This window comes from Epargyreus clarus, unplaced genomic scaffold (assembly GCF_041222505.1).
Source record: "Epargyreus clarus isolate Ecla_fem2 unplaced genomic scaffold, WU_Ecla_fem_2.2 ptg000005l, whole genome shotgun sequence".
Taxonomy (NCBI): domain Eukaryota; kingdom Metazoa; phylum Arthropoda; class Insecta; order Lepidoptera; family Hesperiidae; genus Epargyreus; species Epargyreus clarus.
In genome coordinates this window covers 3,572,858-3,592,356 of record NW_027332213.1, presented here as the reverse complement: position 1 = coordinate 3,592,356, position 19,499 = coordinate 3,572,858, and the positions used below count along the sequence as shown (strand labels likewise).

The 19,499-nt window shown below is 33.3% G+C and overlaps 1 protein-coding gene across 2 annotated transcripts in view; it reads right to left on the bottom strand.

Annotated features, from left to right (window-relative positions):
• The window catches only part of NPF1 (neuropeptide F 1), a 41,166-nt gene extending 22,268 nt beyond the window's left edge, over positions 1-18,898 (bottom strand). For both annotated transcript variants that reach the window (XM_073093624.1, XM_073093625.1), the window contains exons 1-2: positions 18,804-18,898; positions 5,627-5,783 (exon numbers count right to left, since the gene is read on the bottom strand). In XM_073093624.1, the coding sequence (XP_072949725.1) occupies positions 5,627-5,778 (152 nt within the window). In that variant the 5' untranslated portion in view covers positions 5,779-5,783; positions 18,804-18,898. The remainder of the gene's footprint in view (positions 1-5,626; positions 5,784-18,803) is intronic.
• Positions 18,899-19,499: the final 601 nt, after the last annotated feature.

Here is a 19,499-nt window from a genome sequence, read left to right as displayed (position 1 = left end):
AGCATGCTTATTAGCTACTTCCAAATCATAAAAAATCCGAGACGGTATTAGTGAAGCAAAATGAAAGGTTTTGTACAAAAATCTCGACAGTCCACTCTATAACCCTACATATTTTATCTCTTTGTTATAAACCCGTACACATAAAACGAAATAAAGCTACACAGAGCATCGCACAAACGGTATTGAGCAAAAGCGCCTGAAAAATTAATCTGCCTGAAATTATTTTTCATTTCAGGCCACCGGAAGTCGGTTTTCCGGCGCTGATACGTTCAAACGCCCGTAAACTTATTTAAAAAGGCCAATTGAGTTACAACTGTTTTTGAACTTGTTAAATATTAAATGTTGGTTCGAAAATATTAAAAGCGTTGTTTACAGTGATCTCCAGGTATATGTGACCTCATTGCGTTGTCACAATACCGATTGGCGACACTGACACGACACTGGTAGAAGGTTCGATTCTCGGTTAGGTCAGATATGTGCAGTGCATTTAGATTTACGATATCGTGTCTGCGTTTTTGTATATTTTTATGGGTCGATGATACATGTGAATCATAGTGATTATATAGAACATTCCTTATGATAAGTTTAGAAAATACTTAATTTATTTATTGACATTAATATATTAGTATTTTTCTATAACAAAGATGTTTAACCGATATAATAAATACGCATTTAATTCGATAAAATAACCTCAAACTATTGCACATGTTACAGAATTATATTGTAGTTAGATTATTTCTTTATAACATTAATTAAAAATAATTACTTTTCCAATGATAGAGCTGAAAAGGCCAATTGATCTAATAAAAAATATTATGCACTTTAAAATTATTCCCAAATACAATCCAATTATCCTTTTCATGTCAGATAAAATGATTTATAGTTTAGTTCGCACTTCGGTAATAAACTACATAATCAGCTCATTCAAGACTTTGATTTTGGCAATCATAATATTATCAAACAAAATAGCAACTAAACAGTTTTCCTTGAAGTCTTGTTTCGAAACATCTGTATACAAACTAAAAATTATATTACAACTAGTGTTTCATAATGTATACTAGCGATTTAATTATTCCTACGTAAACAGCTCTGCAAAGTTAGTTGTGAAGTTAGCTGATCGGATTTTAGAGGAATTCATTAAAACACGATTGGGTCTAACTTTTCGTCGTCATTAACACATTACTGCTACTAGGCACGGGTCTTTTAAAGTGAGAGAGTTCTAGGTTAGTCCACAAGGCTAGCCAAGTACATAATGAGGGACTTAACACGCCTTGAAGGTGGTAGAAACCTCTGTGCTTCGATTCCAGCGGCATCACCGCCACACCTATTTCTGTCTAATAATATCATTGTTAATCGCTGCTGTGTTCTGGTTTGAGGGGTGCGGTAAAAGAGACTTTTCCGAAGCAGTCCAGCTAAGTCCTGAGGGGTAGCGGCACATCTGTGACCGACCATATATAGGAAACTCATTTTGTCTGGGGTTAATTACAGATTTCCTTGAGCGACAGTAGCCACTTACTATGAGGTGGACTGCATGCTCGTCTGCTACTTCTATATGCCGGTTTGTTTATATTTTTTCCTTCAACGTTAAAGTAATTGATATTTTATTTCTATCAGACATAACGGGATTTCAACTGCGGTTGACAAGCCTCGTTTCAAATCACTAGGATTTTGCACAATTTATAAATCATATAAAATGGGACAGTTGACATATAAATTATAATAAGTAATTTTTAAGTACTATTTTCGTAATGTCATGTCTCGTATAATATACTCTTGTCAAAAACATAATACGAATAAAAATATACATTTTTCTAACGTTATTGTGAGATGACTTATCTTTGAGAGACCCATTTATTTTAAATACATTTATTCGTTTCGGACGATAACAAAAAATATATTTTCTGTGTCACCGATCGCCCCGACTTTATTTAACTTTAGTTAGGGTCCATTCAAATATTCTTTCAAACATTTTGGTAATTTTTAATCCTTGTCAGTGAAAGTAAATAAAACAACTCTCCATCTCTTCCTCAGGGGAGAACCGATACGTAAATAATGAAGTTAGAAATTAGTATTTATTTTCAAAAAAATGAAATAATAAACAAATCATTGCTGACGTAATCACCATAGAGAAAATCATACCCCGCCCGCCTACATATCATCAAAATAAGCGAATGAAAAATCCCCTTCACCCTCTGATCATTACTTGAAACTAAAACAACCCCTTAGGGCTTACAAGGCGTAATAACAACTAGTAATTTAATATTCCTTGTCATCAATATTACATTGTGTCAAAATACACCTTCAATATCGGCTTCCAGTTGCTCCTCTATTAACACTATAATTATTCTCGTTTCCCGTCTCCTAACATCAAATTGTTATGGAAACAATAGCGTTGTAGCTCCCAGTGGTATAGGCCCAAATGCCCGCTGAGTATTCAGGTGTAATTTCCCGTTGACAGGACCTTATCTTGTCTTATCTTATCTTTGCAATGACAGGTCTTCGCAGAAATTAGATGTTCTGGCTTATATGTGGGTCTAAAATACAACGGTCTTCACAAGATGTGAGCATATTGTGTTGGTCTAATTAATGTTTAAAAAGCAAAATATTTAAAAAAAACACAAATATTAATAGGTTCACTCATCTTCTATAAAGTGAATTATACGAAGAATTTATGATATACGACTTCTACTATTTAAAGGAATTAGCACGCAGCACTTTATAGTATTCGTATAACAAAGAAATATGAGGAATAATTATTCCGCGAGCAAAGGCAAAAATACTTTTATATTACATGATTATAGCTACAACGAAAATCATATTACCGTATCCTTTTTTTTTGTTCACGAGGGGGAACCTTCAAACGGTATCCGATGCCGTGGGAGCGAACGTATCCAAGGTCCATCGAAATATGCACCAGGCACCTTTGCAACGTAAGGTTGGCCGCCTATTAACTCCTATCGCCTAAGCCATAGTTGCATCAGCTACCATCTTGTTCCTCAAACTACTGACAAGTTGCTTAAGCTGCTACATCTCAGGCATCCTATTTTTTGAGCAACTTAAAGCGCCATACATTATGCGAAAAATCGGTCAATAGTAAATTGCCTCAGCTGTACAAATGCTGGATTCAAACGGCTCAAGACCGGTCGGAGTGGCGCAGATTAAGGGAGGCCAATGTCCAGCAGTGGACTTTTAAAGGCTGATGGATATATGTATGGATGGTACAAATGCAATTAATAAATAGTCGCTAAAGAACTTTTGATAGTCGCATTAAGGACTTCTTAATCACTAAAGCTACTATCGCTCAAGCAAAAGTAACCCAGAACCCATACACTTCTGTTAAGAGATAAAATATAAACGTGTTACAGTAAATCCAGAAGCATTAACGTTCTATCACCTTCGTTATATTAAAAATCATATTTCCAAGTCTCAAAGGTCCGACAAAACATTCCTATGTTCAGCTGCGGTGTAATTTTCTCTGTGACATCGGGTCTTATGTTGTCCGAGAATCACAAACGGCTGCGGATTGTTGCCAGCTTTTTGTATTTAAAGATTCATTTTGGAATCGTAGAAACATTACAACTACTACGTTAACCGTTACTAAGTTAAGCGGCACAAATGCACTTAACAGAAAGCAGACGTCATCTAAATTATTATAATATTATTAGGATAATTTAAACATAGTATGATTCTCGCTGCGTTTTCATTTGTTGGTAAATCAAGTATTAAGTTCAAGTTTGGTTCAAATATAACATTTAAAACTATACACATTAATCAGTTTAAGCTGGTTGCTAAATAAATTTTATTTCCTACGATGTATATAAAGTTTCATCCGCGTTATAACGAATCAGACAATAAATAACACTTTAATAAGAATTATAAATGACATAATCAGGGTTTTAATTTATAATATAAAATAATGACCATACTTTAATACAATGTCTTTTGGTTTGAAATACTCGTGAGAACTAAGTCGGTATGCTGGTATGCCGCCCCAGCCACAGACTGTGGCTGACCTCAGGTAGAAATCTATGGCCTATGTACATGGACGGCAATAGCCACTTACCATCAGATGGACTGCTTGCTTGCCTACTTTTCCTGTAGTATTCAAAATTAAACCTAAAATCCCGGATTTACTCCAATCAGCCGATACATTTTTCTTGCCATTTTGGCTGAATGCCAGACCTTACTCTAGCTTGCTTAGGTCTGATATCAGGATTTTGAGGTCATTAACTTGTAAGTTTAAGAGATAAACAAGACAAAGCACTACGCTGGTTTATCTTTAAAAATATCTTGCACTTTGAGAATTCGCTGTAAGAATCACTGACAATAGATTTTGCTCAACCTAGATTATGTAAAGACAGACTATAACATTGCAAATGTTACTAAATAAAAATAGTGACATATAATTCATATAACATTTTTTTTGTCTGTAAACCTTTGTCTACTGTTTATTGAAATTCAGCGTATCTCGACTTTTTTACTCTACTTTGAAAGAAATTATTCTTCCAACATTTGTATTTGTACTCGTATGTATATCTTACTCTTTCATTCATTCAAATGGCTTGACTTGATTTTAACAAAAGTATCCCTTGATTCTTCTAATTATGAGAGTAACATAAATTATATGTTTTAAGCAGGTTTTTTATGATAATCGTCTAGTTATAAAAATGAAGTTACAAACTCTATCAACGTCACCTCTAACCAAACTCCATATATACCAGAGTTTCTACCTGAAGCCGATAACGAGGATACTACTGAAAAAGCAGTTTTTATAAAGGTTTTCTGATTGTCTTAATAAAATTGTATACAAAGATAAAAGTAGGTAATTTCATTAAAATAAGCCAGGAATCAGTTTACACGCTCCAATATTCTGTTATTAAGCTCAGACTGAAAATTCGTTCGTATTAAATTTAATAACCCTATGAGAATGAAACAACCTTTAATTGTTTCACAAAGAGCTGGTTATTTTTTTCTTAAATGTATCGTAACCCGACTACAGAACAGTAAAAAAATATTTTATTGCCTACTACTTGGTTTTCCTCTTTTTTTGTAGCCATAGTTCAATATGTGGATTATTGCTTCAGTTAACTTTCGTTATCTTATTGCCTTATACCTGTTTCCATTTAGAACATTTAATATTTTAAATCTCTATTAAATAAGTTTTCGAATGCAACACATTATTTAAAAGAGGTGATGAGGTTGGCGTCATTATAAATATCGTTATATAAGTTTAATACGGATGCTATATGTAGCAACACACTGTCCTGGCTATGGACTTTACTAAAAGCAGTGATTTTAAGGATAACGATTTCTTCATAACACCTATACAGATAATTATGATGATACGCCACTCTATACGTCGGTAGCTTTAACGTAAGTTTGATATTATGAAATAAGAGTTTACTGCTTTTACGCAAAAGATTAAAATAGAACTAGCAAAGGTAGATCTATCAGGTGAGGTGATCGTACGAGGAAAGCGGTCATATTCCACTAGTCTCAGGTACCCATATATGCATATGGTAAGACATGCAGAAAACTTCTATAGCGTGATTCAGAATTGAATGACGCCGTATTTTATAAAAACTGCAGGAACTAAGACAGTTTTAATTTGTAGCCGTGCACTTACCTCGGTCTAGAAGCCTGGGTGTAGTAGCGGTCCAGCTCTTGCAGCATGCGGAGAGCATTGGCCATCTCGTGAGGCCCTTCCTCCCGAGCCTCGGCTAAGCACACGATGGCCAGCACCACGGCGACAGCGACTAAGATCCTCTTGCTTAGCATGGTTCCTAGAACAAAATTAATACTATAAATAAACCCTTCTACAGTCATAATTTTATAAATATTCCGTAAGTCTTGTCTACTTTGAAGCAAGCGTACACAAGTACGTTGAACGACATCATGCAGACTTTTGACCGGTTAAGCATTTAATAAACAACCTTCTACGGGTTAGAAGGGTATAATGACGGCTTTCCCCACAAAGGGTAAAAGTAGCTAAGACTATTTAATATATTAAACCAGGACAGTAGTACGAATAGTAAGACTATTTAGTAGTAAAGACTATTGATGTGCCACAAAGCGTTAAAAATAAACTACATAGCTAAAACTTTATATTGGTGACAATATATTTTCCTCCAAACATACCATAGAAACCATACTGTTAAACTACTTCGGAGCAGCATTTTAATTTACTTCATCGTTAACCTCTGGGAAAAGTGATATTTCAAGCGATCAATACATCGTTACAAATTGTAACTGAAGGACTTTTACCTATTATTTTATATAAAAGAAGTGTTGTAAATATATACCTATTATAAAAATAATAATTATTTATATAATAGGTATATTTTTACAACACTTCTTTAAAGACTTTTAATATTGCAGGAATAAATGAACAAAGCTAAATGAGCCCTGATTATTATTTTTAATTATTATATCAACAACTCGTCATTCGTTACGTATGTAAAATATAATTTAAAACAACAAAACTATTTGCGCAAAAATATCCATATTTTATAGAATCTGTCAGCAAGTGGAACATTATTAACATACAAGGCACGTTCACTTGAGATTACATTACAAACTTCTATGATCCCATTACGTGTTTTCAATTTGATGGACAGAGGGTGAAATGATTCCGACAGGCTTTGTCCTGAAGCTAATAAGGATGTAATACGCGAAACCGCTGACAACATTTTCCTGTTACATAAAGATTGGAGAATGGAAATTATAGTAATTGTTATGTAGGTCAGAATCATATTGAGAAGGTCAGATTATGCGACAGTTTTTTTATTAGGTTAGATTATAATAAAGTATCGATTAGTGGAAATTAGGTAGTGATTTTCATGGTTTAAGGGTTCTAAAGTAATTTTAAAATTATCAGAAAACTTGTTTTGGTGCTTTTGTTTGAGAAGATCTTTTGTCATATTATTATGGCGTTCCACTTTAGTCTTCAAGGGGAGCAAGATGTCTACGATAGGCATGTAGAACAATATTTTTTATTTCAAATGCAGTATGGTTACTGCATTTGAAATCAAAAATATTGCGTGCTCCTCAGCATCATGGAGTGAATTTACCATGTATTTCATTTTTAATCAAACAAAAAAAAACATCCGGCTCGAAGGACCATAATAAGGCCAATAACGTAAATAACAAAAAAACTTCTTTCAGCATATATATTGCAACAAAACATTAAACTATATTTACATTAATAAAGTTACGAAGCCAAAATCAAAAGTAGTGCTAAAAGTTAACAACTTGACGGCATCCATTATAAGAGAACTTTAAATTGAATTTCGGAATAAGTCGCTTTCTATTTATACCGTAAAATTAGAAAAGTTTTACTTCTATGTAAATTCCTTCGTGCATGTTCTTAGGTTTATAACAATAATGTTATTTAATTACTAGGTTTTTATCCGCGACTTCGTCCGACTGTTACCTGACTGTGGAGGATATTTTTTTTAATACGTGATTGCAGACGAGTATGCAGTCAACCTGATGGTAAGTGGCTACTGCCGCTATGGACATCTGTAATCTACCCCAGATAGGATTAGATATTCCTAACTAAGGTCGGCCACAGATGCGCCGCTACACTTGAGGACTAAGCTGGAACGCCTCGGAAAAGTATGTCTCACTAACCACACCCTTCAAAACGGAGCACAGCAGCGCCCAACACTGCTGTTATTAGGCAGAAATACTGGTGCCGCCAGAGTCGATCCACAAAGGGTTCTACCACCTTCAACCTAGTTTTTACAATATACCTATGTACGTATGTCACTTTCTTAGGCATGCCCTACAGGTACTGGCTTGACGTATTTTAACATATTATGAGCTGTCGTTAGATTCTTTAAAATTGTAGGATCCGGTTTTTATTTATATAAACAATCCTAATAATATTTTTGTATTTAATAATATTCAGATGTTCTCCAAAGAGTTTAATGAAAACAACTGCAGTAGTTTTTGCATGTGCATATTTTTTCTTAGTCCACTGCACTGACCAAGTATTGGTAGACTTCATACACCTAAACTTTTTTAAAGAACTCGCAGGTATGTAGGTTTCCTCAGGATCATTTCCATCTGCATTTTATCAAGTGATATATAATTTTCAACAAGTTACAACATAAGTTACAAAAATCAAAAATATGTACCATGTATCCTCCCAAATGGAAGGCCGAGTAACCACTAGTGCACGAGGTTATCACTGCTTCTACTTGTTTGAATAATTGGGTCCAATGATACTTACAAGACAAAGAGGTCAAAATGTATAATATAACTGAGTGCAGAAATAAAGCCAACTCCACTGAAGTAAATATAGTGCTTCTGACTAGACTGACTAGACATTAACGTATCATTTGTAACTGCAAAGCTAACCTACTGAATAAGGCATACGAGTTAATACAAGGATGAGTTAAGGTAAATGGAGAGTACATTCAGAGGCCCCAATTGAGTTTATCAAGATGAAAGGGGCAAATGCAGCTTTGTAATTGTTACGTACAATTTATATACGTGTAATTGAAATTCATTAAAGATACCTGTAAATGTACGTTATGTCTCGGTTATAAGTAAGAAACTCATTTGAAAATTTAACATTGTATAAGGTTATTAAAGTTTGAAGAAAGTCATTTTCGCAAATCAAAAAGTAATTATAATATGGGAGTAGCAGACGATCATGCAGTTCACCTGATGTTAAGTGGCGACTGCCACCCATGGACAGATAGGATTAGATATTCCTACCTGAGGTCGGCCACAGACGCACGACGACTAAGCTGGACGCCTCAGAAAAGTATGTCTCCCTTACCACAACCTTCAAACCAGAACACAACAGCGCTTAAAACTGCTGTTATGAGGCAAAAATAGGTGTGGCAGTGGTGCCGCCGGAGTCAAACAACAAACTATTTTATATTGAAGGGGGTTCTACCCCCTTCAATATAAAATAGAGATTAATTTCGTATAAAAATAATATAAAAAAATAATCTTTAAAATTTAATATATTCTTCTTCAATATCAAATAGGGTTCGAATCCCAGGCCTCTGAGCGTTCATATTACCTATATGTGTGTTGGATAATAGTTTTAACTTGTTTGAACGACGAAGGAAAACATCATAAGAAAACATTACTGACATGAAAAAAATATTTGAAGCTATTAAGCTTTGAACTATTAGCTTTAAGCTTAATTAGCTATAAAGATTTTTTGAACTTAAAAGGACATTTAATAAAAAAAATATAATAAGCAGTTTCGTCTTATTATGTCATTTTAATACTCGTAACTAAAGTCTTAAAGAATGGTATACTCTTAGCCTTCTTTAGAGGTATTATGGTATAAAACTTTTAAATAAGTTGCAGCCATCTTCCAAGCTAAAAGTCAAACTCTGTCCATCCTTCATGCAAACAGACTGGATGAATAGTCCTTCGGTTTTGTTTCTTGAAGGCTTATGGTATTTTAACTCATTTGTCTTTTCAAGGTATAATTATTACCGAGTCTGTGTTATCTAGGAACACACTTTTTGTCCCGTAAACGCCTTCAAATATGTACTTTGTTCCTCAAAGAACCGTCATCATGTTTTTCTGCCTATTAAATAACATTAATAACTGATACTACGTTTTTGTTTAAAGGTCTGTGTAAGGGAGATACATCAAATCGTGTTAATTCGAGAATTAACACGATTTGATGTATCTCCCTATCATCGATCCTGATGTAGCAACGCATCTGTGGTTGACCTGAGATAAAACATCAGCCCTTTCTGTGGTTAACTGCAAATTTCAATAAGCGTCAATAACCACACCATCAGGTGAACTTCATGTTCTTTTGCTGTTTCATAAAAATAAACAAAAATTTTAATTTTAGGTATAGTTCGCGCCAATCTGAAGTTGTTGCGAGCCGGTGTAGTCATACAATTTACTATGGCGACGCGAATCATTTCTATATTCAGAACGGACTAGCTGTTTTCCGCGGACTATTTATCTAAAAGTAAAACGTACCAATAATTAATAATCTATTCCGCTCCCGGTCTATCCCAGTAACATTGTCAATTCGCTCATCTGTTTGTTCAGGCTCTTTTTCCACTCCATCAACAAATAAAACAGGACAAAAGATATACAAGTGTGTTCTTGAAGAACGTTAACTCAAACAGAATTGTTTTGGTTGAAGATTTTTCTTCATAAAGCCAACGTGAAATTAAATAATGTTTTGTCTCCATAATCTTTTTCCACTTTCGCAGTTTAGCGAATTATTGTTTGATAATGTTTGGGATTATTAAATTGTGTGGGAGTTATGTTAGGAAATATACCTAAGAATTCCCATTATCTTAATATATATATAATTATATAATATATAAAATTCTCGTGCCACAATGTTAGTTACCGTACTCCTCAGAAACGGCTTTACCAATTTTCACAAAATTTTGTATGCATATTCAGTAGGTCTGAGGATCGGTTACTATCTATTTTTCATATCCCTAAGTGATAAGAGTTAACCTTTAACATTTTTTTATTTATATGGCAACACAACGTTTGCTGGGTCAGCTAGTTAGTGTTCCTATATTATGCTCTTAAACGGGTCTACGTGTCTTTCCTATCAGTGGTCAGTTCTATTTATCACGGTTATAATCCATCATGAACTTACCGCATCAATATCTCATCATCATCCTCGTTCGTCATACATCTTATAGAGCAACGACACTATTACGCAATTTTTCCTTTATGTAGCAAAACCCACACGGACATATATTTTTTAGCCTAGTCAAAATTGGAAGTAGCTTAAAGGATAACAGTATTGTCTCCCCAGAGGCGATAGGCCATCAATTGATCTGAATATTTTCTTTTATTTACTTTATGCGAATGGAAAAAGAAAATTCTTCATATATCCATTTCAGGCCCTCCGAGACTCCGTGGTTACGGCCGACCGGAGCGCTATTAATCTCACGAGGCAATATTTGGACCCACCTGATATATCCATCTGAATAAATTCAAAAGGATAGATATACTATTTAATAGTTTTCAAAACATATGTGACAGTGAGATAGCTAAGGATTATTCTCTCTCCAAAGACCAATCTAATGACCATTTCTATTTAAGTAGTATTTGTTATAAATTATTACAATCATTCTATTACAACTATTTTGTAATGTTCGTAGTTTCGTTAATAATTTAGTAGAGTCATCATATCCTAATAAAGCAAACCTCCTATTTGTAGACAAACATTACCTTTGAAATACTAAAAATGACCTCACAGACTCCTTAGTTTAAATAAAGGCTTTACTGCTATGGTCATTTCCAGAATGAGTTTATTAGTAGAATCAGGATTTTTGTTTGAAATTGGCTTGACCTAGCTAAAGTTAGGCTTTATCAAACATTTTTTGCCCTCAATAGGAATATTTCGGTGAAAAAACAAGCTCTTCTTATATTTCTTAATACGAGTATAAGAATAAAATCTCCAAAATAAATCGAAAGTCGGCAAAAATGGTCCTACTATGTCTGAAATTTTGCAGCTCTTGAAATGTCAAGGATTCGACTAACATAATTTCCAATATTTGATGCGCATGTGGAAAATCTAAGCTTATTTTACTTTAAGACGCGCCAGAGGGCATTTTTATTTCAAATAATAAAAGTAGTGTTAAATTTTACCGATTACTACCTTTAACTTACAAAAAATAATATTTTTGTATGGTATTTAAATAGAAATGTAAACTGTTAGGTAGCATGTTTGGTGGTTCGACTTCGGAGGCCCAACCGGCATATTTATTTTACCGTAATAACAGTAGTGTTAAATGCTGCTGTGTTGCGCTTTGAAGGGTATGGTAGGGAGGCATACTTAACCGACGCGTTGCAACATAGTACTCAGGGGTAAAAACGTATCTCTGACCAAGCTCAGGTAGAAATCTAATCTTATTCGAGTTGATCACAGGTGTCTATGGACGCCAGGAGCCACTTACCATCTGGTGGGCTGCATGCTCGTCTGCTATATTATAAAAAACTAATCCATTTTATAAAACCAATATTTATTGCAAATTGCCATATTCATTAAATAAACGGCAAACAAAGTATAATAATTCTTCACTTGGATAGTTTAAGAAAACATTATTGTTTAACGTTAACTAATAATTTCTATTCTTATTACCGCGACGATCAAGCCCAGGAAGTAAAGATTTATTGTAGAAATCTCATATCCTGAATTTATTTCTGCAGGAAAGCTAACAAGGGAAGTGAATGGATTATTAAACCGGTATAAAAATAGTCTAGTCTACTTATAAAGCATCGGTAGGACTTCGGTATCAATTCCTAGATTTTTAGGTTTTAAAATCGAGGTTGATTTTTTGTATTGCGCAAGCCATTACATAAACAATTCAGTTGCCGTATTGTAACCGTAAAAGTTGAAATGTAGTGAATACATTGACTTGAAACTTTTATACTACTAAAATTTTGATATAAGAGTGTTTTTACATACTTTTATATTTCATAATTCTTACGGGGACATAACGCAAAGTAGGGAAACGATCGAATTGAACGATGTTTTTTTCTCAGTGAATCACAATTAAACATGTTCAATAATATTACCCGACTGCAGAAAGTAAATTATTTTGAGTTTAAAGCTTAGCGGACATGAGAACACTTTATTGACATTACCTACATTACTTTCCTTTTGAGTTAATTATTTTACTTTAGCAGTTTGGTTACTGTTTTTAACCGACTTATCAAAAAAGAGATCTATTCGACATGTGTATTTTGTAATAAATACTTATATTATCTATTAACTTATCTTATAATAAATATTAGACTAAACCACTAAAAAGGGCCGGGTTTAGTTTGTAATGAGTTTATAACGATGCCCATGGTGCAGATGACCATTCAGATCACGCAATTCATAAGTTCGTATGATGGACATCATTATATTATATGAATTGGAGTGTAGGCGTGAATATGTTGATAGGTCGACACATATTCATACATTTAGGTTTTTTTTTTATTATGAGAAGCATTAAGATAGTACGAGTAACCTTATAGAAAGATTAGTTAAGATTACTCCTACAAGAAAATGTAACCAGTTTTGACAATTCAAATTGTCACTGTCATCTATTTTCGTGTCTGAAAAATATTTAAAAAATGTAGTTTTTAGATCATTTACGAATGAAACGATATTTCTCTGCACTTTTTCTTCGATTTCGTGTTTTTGCACCACTTTACTTCTCATGTCGGCATTGTTCCGCGTAATTACACCATGACAGCCATTAAATGGCTGACACATTTGTCAGCCGTTTAAGCCATTTAATGGCTTCTTTCAATTACAAGGCGGTGAGATATATATACTTATCTATGACCTTATACGGCCAATAAATAAGTAAACGGGTCTTTTGTACCGCAAACACGCAACTTGTGAATTTTTAAATAACTCTATCATCGAACAGTACAAATAGCTGCTATGAAATGTTTGCAATTTCGAATTGTTAACTTATTCACACCTGGTACTGAATTATAAAATACAATATTAATTTTTCAATGCAACATGATGTGGTTGGCTATATAATTATAGACATTTCGTAACATTTCACTGGATGCCAACTCTATTTAATGAAAGGTCGTGTATCAATACGAGCTAGTAACTAGTTGCAAATTATTAAGCTCAAAAAGTAAAATAAAATATATTTTTTTGTTTTGATTCAGATGGAAGAAAAAAGCAAGTAAGTGGCTATAGTTAAAACTTCTGATAAGTTTAATTGAGAATATAAGGATACTAGTCTTTGCCCGCGGCTTCGCCCACGTTTAAAAGAAAATAATATAACATACTAACATACATAAAACTGAAAATTCGTACCTTCAACTTTGCATGCCTTGACAGGTGGAACTTGGCGAACTTATATACCTTTACTGTTATTTTATGTCTTACCCATGTTCTTGCAAATAAATATATTTGAATTTGAATTTGAATTTAAAGATTATCACTTGATCAAATGCATAGTTTACGATTCAATCCTTACTAATATCGATTAAAATAATTGATGTTATGGGTCCAAAAGATCGATTCTCCGATTAATCGATCTTAGATCGCCATTCCTAGTTCCCGTGGGATATCCGGAATAAAAACTATCCTATGTCATTTCTCGGGTCTCAGACTATCTTTGTAAGAAATTTCATTAAAATCGGTTCAGTGGTTTGGGCGTGAAGAAGAGACAACCAGACAGACAGAGTTACTTTCGGATTTATAATATTAGTAAGGATAAGGATTATGGATAGCTTAGTGTCTCTTTTCGTTATCAACTCATTGCGACTGCCTTTTACCGGAGGTTCACTGAGTGGAAGCTTTTTGATTTTGAATAAAGAATTTATTATTTTATTATACCCTTTTTCACTTAAAAGAAAATATCGGTTGCAGCATATAGCTTGAGGTAGGACAAGTCCTAATGGTTCTGGAATTCTCTCTCGTGGGTAGTTTTCATTGAACATTCATTGACAATGTATTTAACGAACCAAACTAATGTATTGTGTAGCATTAGACCCTTTATTATTCATGTTAAATGGAATAACAATATGTAATAGTTGTTTCATAGTTAAGTATTACTGAGTTCATTGATAGTATAATTACGAATAATTTACTATAATTTACTCAAGAGCAAGTTGCTTATTATTATTGACCTTTATTTTACTTCTTCTGAGCTCCATATGATAGGAATATATACAGAAAGCTTGACTCGAGAAAGCCCAAAAACCATAATGAGACAGCCTAACCTAAACTAACCTAACCTATACAATCACGAATCACGAAGTTTTCAAACGTTATACTTTACTATGTACGGATCTACAAGTTGTGTGGTAAGGGAGACAGACTTTTTCGAAGCGTTCCAGCTTAGTCCTCAGGGGTAGCGACGCATCTGTGGCCGACCTCAGGTAGGAATATCTAATCCTATCTGGGGTATATTATAGACGTCCATAGGCAGCAGTAGCCACTTACCATCAGGTGGACTGCGTGCTCGTCTGCTACTTCTATATTATAAAAAAAATTCTATGCAAATGCCATTAATTATGAATCGCGTATCACCTGACATCTAACTAAAAATTTTAATATTTATGGTGTCTTAAAATTATTGGCATTATTTAAACCAAAACACTGTCATGGCTGTGTTTGTATACAATAATTTAGATCCTACTAACATATAAAAATAACTCAAAGAGCGCAAATCTTTTGAAGTCATTCAATACTGTCTGAATAAAAATACGTTTTTGCGCAAAAGCCTTTGTTCTAAGTTTGTAGGAACAATAAGAGAAACAATAGGCAGCCATCGATGTGTGCTTACTTAATATTTACTTTCGCTTTTAAAAATACCTTTTATACAAATCTGTAATACTAATAAATAATTGGGCTTAAATGGTTTGTATCAGAAATAATACAGTTGTAAAAAATAACGTTTGAATTGACCAACATTTTTGTACTATATTTCGAATCTGTGGTAGTTTTACTTTTATTTATGGCAATCATGACATAATGACGTCACTTTTTGTTTTTTTTTTTTCATTTAGAACGGTAATTCAAACAACGGCTTTGACTTCGAGTGAGTTGTTTATGCAGTATTACATATTTCCACGTCAGTCAAAGTAACTCTATGAAAAGAACAAGTTTACGTCATTATTTAAGAGTTCCACGCCTTTGAGTCTCTTCAAAAGGAACTGCTTACATTTTGTCTTTGATTTTTCGCTCAAACTGTTTTAGGGTTTATTCGCACTATTTTCATCATAGCTCTGTCTAAGATGGCATTGCTATATGTATCGACTACGTGATCATCTCGTATAACACTCTTTACATCTAAGTATCACAATCTTTAAATCTTAAGCAAAAATACTGTTACAGTTTAACTACGAAGTGTTGCTTCAACGTACCCTATTGTTTCCACTCAGTCTGAGAATATGAGAGTCTGAGAGTACAAATGGATGACCATGTAAATTGACCCTAAAAGTTAAAATACGACAGACTGCTCTCTACAAGTTACGATACAACATTTTTAACGCGTTTCGCAATAATTAAAAAATTCAACGACCAATTAGCAAAAGAATTTTCATAACGGAAAGTTTCTCTACTCAGCATTCCTTACTCAACTCAATTTCATAGAGTTATTATTTTTATTTTTAATTGTTGACGTTTTGTTGGACTAAAACAATTTGTTATCTTGTCAGACTTTTAGAACTTTAATTTCTAGAAACGCTTTTATATACCCATATCTGGTACTTTAGATTTGTTGATAATCTTGAAGTTTGTTAAACTGATTTTATAAAAAAAAACTAGCTGACCCGGCAAACGTTGTGTTACCATATAATTAAAAAATTGTTAAGGGTGAACAACCCTTATCACTTAGGGGTATGAAAAATAGATAGTAGCCGATTCTCAGACCTACTGAATATGCATATAAAATTTGGTGAAAATCGGTAAAGCCGTTTCGGAAGAGTACGGTTAACTAACATTGTGACACGAGAATTTTATATATAAGATGTTTATTATTTATTATTTATTAAAGTAAATTAGCAAAGAACCATACATAGGTGGATTAATAACAGATGTAGTTGGAACGCCTCGTAAGTATTTCTGCTAACAAACCGTTCAATTCAGAACACAGTATCTCTGAACTCTGTTTTACTGCGGAAATAAAAGTAGTGATGCCGCGTTGTTGAACAAATCAACTCTTTATGTCTATACATTTCTAATATTCCTAATAAAAACCGATGGAACTCTTTATAATTTATTGAAATGTCCTATCTTGATATACAATGTTATAATACAAATTTGGACTGCATTAGAGATCAAGCAAAGTCCGAAATATTTACGCAATCGCTCATAATTGCAGATAGTGATAACTTATCGGGCGATATCGAAAGCGCAAGCTTCGTAACATTTTATTATTGAGGGCTTTGACCAATTTACCTGATAAATCATTGTAATAATCGTCCAGATAAGGTTCCGACGTAAAATCTACATATTGTTTATGTTCTGGAAGTATAAAGTAGGGTGCCGCCAAATTAAATCAATCATGATTGATAATGGTAAAGAAAACTGTCTAGTTTCGATATTTTTGTCATAAAAGAAATATCAAAGGACCCCATAACATCGGTAGATATTCACTTTTGGCCTTAACAAGTGTTTGAACTAAAGCTAATCAGATGCCACATCTAAAGATTAAGATGGACATTTCATATGCAAGTAAACCAAACCAAATCGCAAGAACTGTTTGACGCTGGAAAAGCTGCGACGGTAGTGCCTTCTGATTGAAACGTAGTGGTTTTATCACTTTTCTCCACTCATTTTCTTCTCTTCGATGCAAGTTTTAATATTGAAAATAAGTTATATGACTGCAACTCTTTCTACCTCAATAATGAATACGGCTCTTTTCCCACAGATAACAATAATATCACGGTATAGCGAGTAACTAGATAACACCAAGAAGTATCTTTCTGTGAAGTTATTCATCTATACTAGTCGCCAAAATGTTTAGCCAAACGTTAGTCACTCGCAAATAGCCTCTTTTTTGAAAGGTTTTCTTCCAAAAAGTAGGCCACACTAATTAAATATATGTACAATGTAATTGAATCATAATTATGAATAAATAATACTAAAACCGAAACTTCTGCGAAGTCCGGTAATAACTGAGGATTAAATCACATATTTAAAAGTATTGTTGATTGAGCTTCAACTATGGAATAATTATAACCCTTAGTATAGTACTGTTGATTGTCCGGTTATTTTTATTTTGATCGTTATATTTAATTTTAATAAAACAAAATATGCTGTATTTCGAGTTATAGAAGATAAGACTTTATTTTTTAAATAAATTGTTTGTTTGGTAGCTTTGACGAACTTTTGTGACTATTAATAAAAAATAAAAAGAAATAGTCTGACATTACCGTTACCATTGCCGATCATACCATTACCGACGTTGCTTATACAAATAGGAACAGACTAAGGTTAATAGGTTACAACTTTTTAGGTGACTATTAGAGAAATTATTGTTATGAATAGTTATAAAAATATTCGAGAATAATTGTGGAATTTCGACCACAAGATATTCCACGACCACCACGAGTTCAATTTAAATCACATATTACTATCGAAGAATCGTTACAATGGATGGGAAATATCCAGAATCTAATTAATTGTACAGTTCGAAGAATATTATTTCGTAACCAATAACGCTAAGTACAAACGCGCATAACAATGCATTATGGTCGCTTTAACTTTTTTGTTTTTTAAATAAACCCTTTAAATGAATTAAACATGTAAATAAAATGTATATAATTATAACAAAAAATATTACGATTTGTTTCTAACGCAATTTAACATTATAATCAACATTTAATATACTAAGTTTCAATTTATTCGGTTTATTCAAACCAGGCTTGTATCCGTTACAAAACTGTATCGAGTTTGAAAATTTGAAGTTTACACTAACATTATCGAAATATCGGCAATAAAAAATAAAAAGCGCGTATCGTGAGTATCCGTTATACATAAAAATGTCTTGTATGTGTAGTCACCATACTTTAATAAGTTTTTCCATATTTACTTCATTTAATTTTATCTCTCTACAGCGATGTAATAAATATCCATCCGCGTTAATAAATTTCTAAAATTCAATCGCACGATTAAACCGAAAATTTTGACCGGAATAATAAACTTTAAAAGAAATATATTTTTAAACTGTGTATAAAAGATTAAATACTTAAAAAAAAATAAACAAACCGTAATGATATAAAAACCGAGATAGGATTTCCCACATTCTAATTAGAATGTCCGGAAATATAACCAGATTTTAAATTAAAAAGACAATTCTACATACCTGATAACAGCGAACGGAGAGTGCGTAGAGAATTCGAAAGTTTCAAACTTGGAAGCGCGAAGTGCAACAAGTTCAAATGGTGCTACGGCGAGTGCCACGCGCCTTTATACCAGCCTGGGCGGTCTGAGGGCGGAGCTACGCACGCGTAGGCAGATTCTGTAGCAAGCGCTACGTGGTCCGACTCTAGATCAGCCTCAATAGAAGCTTTGTTCAGGCATTATAGTTTTACACAATGGAGCTTTCCAGTTTTAATATAAAAAGTTCACGAACTAAACTTTTTAAAATTTAAATCGGAAGTGAAACGTTCATTTTAATTTACATCATTATTGTAACTGAATTATTTTCTAGAAAATAAAGTTACAGCCTCATTCGTAAAGTAGTAATAAAAAAATAATTTAGTCATCTTTCACTAATGTTTAGTTAATTTGATATCTTTTAAAAGAATTAACATTTTTAATGTATTGGGGTATGTATTGGGGTATATGTGAATAATGTCACAACACGTTAAGTAATTGCATTTCACAAACATTTTACATTCACATAATCTTATATATAACATTCTCGTGTCACAATGTTAGTTACCGTACTCCTCCGAAACGGCTTTACCGATTTTCACCAAATTTCATATGCATGTTCAGTAGATCTGAGAATCGGCTACTATCTATTTTTCATACCCCTTAGTGATAAGGGTTGTTC